Genomic DNA, 4,814 nt, shown 5'->3' with positions numbered 1-4,814 from the left:
AAATTTTTAAATAATTCAACAGAATCGGGAATCTCTTCCCGTGCATGCATTTGTCATTACTTTCAGGAAGCAGATAGCAAATTAATTATTTCATTCAAGCATATATATAATTAAACTTCAGCTATGCAATACTTCGGTCTGCTCCACGCAGTGCTCCCGATTCTCACTAATCTTCATGACGTGTATCTTCACGCGTGATAGAAGAGGATGGAAAACGAACCGTCCTGGAAAGGCGAAACGAGGAAGAGAAGGCAATGGCATCCTGCTATCTGGACTACGTTGTACAGATAAGGCGGCCCACGCTACGCTTCCTTCCTCTGCGATGATCCCACTTTCCGTTTCCCCGCTACGTGAATGTACTGATTCGTTGTCTCGGACTGTGTTCGCGACAATGGACAATTTTGCTTCTCGTTCAATAGAATTATTTTCTCATAATTATATATATCGTAATAACATAGTGCGATTATTAATAGCACAAAAAAGTGTGACTATTAATTGCATCAACAAACGTATAAATTAATTAAAAGATCCGTTTATATGAATTATATATTGAAAGCATGTAAAGATTTATTTCGTGAAAGATTTATTTTGCTGAAAATTCAGTTACATATACAAATGGTACAAATTCGACAGAGCGATTTTTACGATGCAAATCACTAGAAACGTACTTTATTTTTAAAAAATGTATTTGTGAATTTAGGCTTTTTTTCGAATTTGATTTTGTGATTGCAAAATCAATATAAGGTGATTATTTTGTATAATTTATGAAAATTTATAGTAACCATTTTGATTTTATTAATATCATATGCAATGTATACATTTGATTCTCAATGTAAACTATAAATAATTTTTGCATAACTGAAATGAATATTTATTATAAAATTTTTTTGTCGTCACATATTATTTACAAAAGTTTATTAATAATGATTTTTATTGGGATCATATATCAATATATTGATATAAAGCAGTGAAATGAGGACAGAATGTTATTTTATAATACTCCATATTATTAGGGCGCTAACTTTCATTCGTTTGTTCAATGCGTGGGTGCTACGATCCTGTGGTCGTATTGGTGGGGGTTGAAAGTAGGAGGAGAATAAAAGTGCAAGTCAACAGATTCCCTTCTTACTGACGATGACTGTATTTCATAGTCTTGTTTAGCACTAATAGAGGGCATATATAGCTATACTGATTCTTGCAATTAATCACTATCTTCAATAAACAGACAATAATAACTAATTACACAAAAGTTAGAACCAACATAATTTCGAAAAAATTGATTTTTTGATATTTTATTTTTTAATTTTATTTTTAATTTTTTATATTCTATTTTTAAATAAAAGTTTAATTCTTTATTATTGAATGCATATGCGTGATATAAATATATAATTTTTATAATACTTTTAACAATACCAGGTTTAGAAGTTTACTTTATATATTACAACACACAAATAAAAAATTAATAATTTAATTTACAAGGTGTAAATAAGTAAGTGTTAAATATTCTACGAAATATTCCTATCAATCACATTTAAAAAATTCATATAAAATTCATATGAGTTTAGAAGTTGATTTTAAACAGATACTTCAATTGATATATTGATATCAAGATATAATTGTTAATTAAATTAATTGGAGTTTAAAGTCTAATAAACTGATTGACAATGACCTTCAGCGAAAAAACATTATAATAATAAATAATGAAAATAAATAAAGGACAAACGGCCAATTGGGAATTGGTACAGTGATCGGTGATCTTAATAATCTTCAAAACAACTTTATTTTATTAAATGAGATTTGTACATCGGCTAGTATTTTAGCCTTCTTTAGCAAAAATATACGATGAACAATCATGATGAAATTGAAGACGTAAACTTACGATGTTAACAAAAATTAATTTGATCACAAATATTGTGCAGTAACCCTTACTTTATTATAGAGTCGTTCTCACCAGGATGGTAGTAATGATTACACATATAATTCACATAATTCATTATAATAGTACTTTATTAGATATATTTTTAATAATACAATTGTATAATACAAACTTATGTCAAGAAACATTCATTATTACTTATAATAAGAATCGGAACACAAAGTTCAATGGAGATTGAGATTTTATATTTATAAATGATAATATTTATAAATGAATTGAAACATTATTTCGTACAAGAAATAAAATGTAAGCTTATCATAAATGACGATAATATCTACATATGAATTTTTTATTAGGCTTTTGAATGATGAGTTTCATTTGTAATAATAAAGCGAATGTATGAATAAACATATCGCTTTTTTCTAAATTCATTAGAATCAATATGCCTTCCTGTACATCATTGATTTGATCATTATGTCCTATTTAGATAAAATCTTTTACTTATTCTCGGGAAAGTTTCATTCGGGAAAGTTTATAAACAAGAACATATCATATCTATTCAAACCATTTATTTAACCATTTTGTATTTTTTCTAGGAATAATTGACATCTAATTTACGTCTTACCAAAGATTTTAAGATCTCATTGATTATAAATCTATAATAAAAATTTTTTAATTTTAAATTGTAGATCCTATATGACGGATCAAAATGTAAAATTTTCTTGAATTTGAATGACATTCATATTCCAAGAATTTTTAAGATTGCCGATTTGGAATCAGTTGTTTCTATTTTCTATATAAGTATTTCACAGCAATTGTTTTCACGGTTATTTTTCGCTTTTATGCGATACTTAATTTAGCATTTTGCTCCACTATATTCAATCTGCCATTTTGAAATTAAGTAGTGATTTTTTTTATAACTTTTATAACTTTTACATTGATCTTTAAGATAAGACAAAAATCGTTATCTTAATTTTTGTGGAAGATACATGTATTTTTCACTTTACTTCATTTTATGAGTATTTACGACGAGTTATATAGATCAAATGATGAAACTTACAAAAACGTTGATATTTTATAGAATCTTATTCTTCATCTTTTAAATGAGCCTAAAAAGTTGCTATCTTTATTTTTGTGGAAAATGTGAATTTTCAAAGGACCGAGATATGTATATCTGTAGGCACACAAAAAATTAATTGGCAATTGAAAAGAAGAAAATAAGTTTGCTTTTAAACACGTAGCAGTAAAAATATGTTATCCATGTTGATAAATTGTAATTATTTTAGTATTTGTTAAATGTCGGACGATCGTTGACGAACGGACGAATAAAGTGAGCAGTCAGAGAAAACAGTTTGCAAGTGTGTGCCATAATAACACAGTACAGTAAAATTTTTTATTTGTCTTAAAAAACAGTAAAAGAAAAATTTTAGAAGAGCAACGTTCTAAAAGAATTAAGCGCTTCTGCGTTAAACATCATTATTCATCGTTAAATTTTGTAATTATTCGCGCTGATATTTTTGAGCTCCAAATTAGAACCCAGATAGCAACGTGTTTATCTTGTTGCTGGCATGTTGCTAAGTATGTGTTGCTACTAGAATTGCAGCAACTGAATTCTCATTTATTAACAACTTGATATCTTCACGATATGACAACTTGCCAGCAATTTGCCGACAACTTTAAAACCGTCATCATCAAAATTCATATTGCCTATTGCCATAATAATATCACACAATGCTGTCATATTGCCGACAACGCAAGGTAACTTTGATACAGCTATCTTGCCGTTAAATGTTGCCTGCATGTGCTATAATGTTGGTATATTCGATATCGTTGAAAACAAATCTACGGCAAGTTGTCAACGTCAAAAGCAATCACAGATTTGTGCGATTTTTGTTGAGATACGCTTTGCAATCTGAAATTTCTACTACGTATAGTCTATTACGCGAAATTCTCCATCGTTTTTATTCGCATACCGATATATCTAATATAAATTTATTGCAGAGACAAATTTTTTCCACAAAATCTTACTGCTCTTCGTTTCTCCTAAGTATTTCAATGTTCCAGAGTATCAGAGTTTCTCGCAGAACTCGTATCCTTGTTCTCATTCTTCTTGAAGTATCGCACGATTTCTAGAAGTGTTCCCGATGTCACTGTCTAAATATACTCGGCGAACATTATCCAATAGGTGACGTTCAGCACGGCAAACAGAAAAGGGAAGAAGACTCTCGAGAAGCGGTCGATGTTCAACGCTCGTATTCGCGCCCTTTGTGCTGGAGTGGGTCCGGGTGGCGGTACAATCGGCGATTTCTGCGATCGGCAGGATAACAACATTGCGTTTTCCTGCGTGACAACGATCACAACTTGAACCGTCATCATGCAGACTGTCTCCCGTGCCTCGGAGAGAGTGGGACATGATTTAGAATGGACGAATTATAATGCTATTGTAAAATGCTATTTGTATACACAATTAAAATAATCATGATCGACACAAAAAGATTTTTTTTTTATAACATATAAACATCTCCAGATGTTTTAATAATTTATTCATTATTAATATTTTTTGAAGTTTTTGAAATCACTTTAAATAGATTTTCTTTAATAATAACGTATTTATTTTGTTTCCTTATTCGAGGCACGGAAGCGGTCCAAGATAAAAGAGCCTAGAATCAATTTTAACTTGGTAAAAATTTTATTTATCATGAAATTACAAAATAAAAATATTTTGGTATTTTAAGGAGAATTTAACACTATAATAGTACTTCAATTTTCATTGACTATTTCCATCTCTAATTAATTCATATCGACAATGATAGAAAATACACTTTTATACTGAAAAAAATCTATTATAGTAATAATATTATTTTAGTTTCTTAGTTATTAAAAAAATTTAAAAAATTTAAAACTTAACTTAACTAAACTAATACTTAACTTTTTACTT

At 29.0% G+C, this 4,814-nt stretch overlaps 1 protein-coding gene across 1 annotated transcript in view; it reads right to left on the bottom strand.

The window, feature by feature from the left end:
* Positions 1-4,030: 4,030 nt before the first annotated feature.
* The window catches only part of LOC105626417 (glycine receptor subunit alpha-3), a 6,466-nt gene continuing 5,682 nt past the window's right edge, over positions 4,031-4,814 (bottom strand). The window contains exon 9 of the mRNA XM_012207717.1: positions 4,031-4,216. Coding sequence (XP_012063107.1) covers positions 4,031-4,216 — 186 coding nt within the window. The remainder of the gene's footprint in view (positions 4,217-4,814) is intronic.

This window comes from Atta cephalotes (assembly GCF_000143395.1).
Source record: "Atta cephalotes unplaced genomic scaffold scaffold00005, whole genome shotgun sequence".
Classification (NCBI taxonomy): domain Eukaryota; kingdom Metazoa; phylum Arthropoda; class Insecta; order Hymenoptera; family Formicidae; genus Atta; species Atta cephalotes.
The sequence above is the reverse complement of the archived record's forward strand: the minus strand, read 5'-3'. Positions and strand labels throughout refer to the sequence as shown.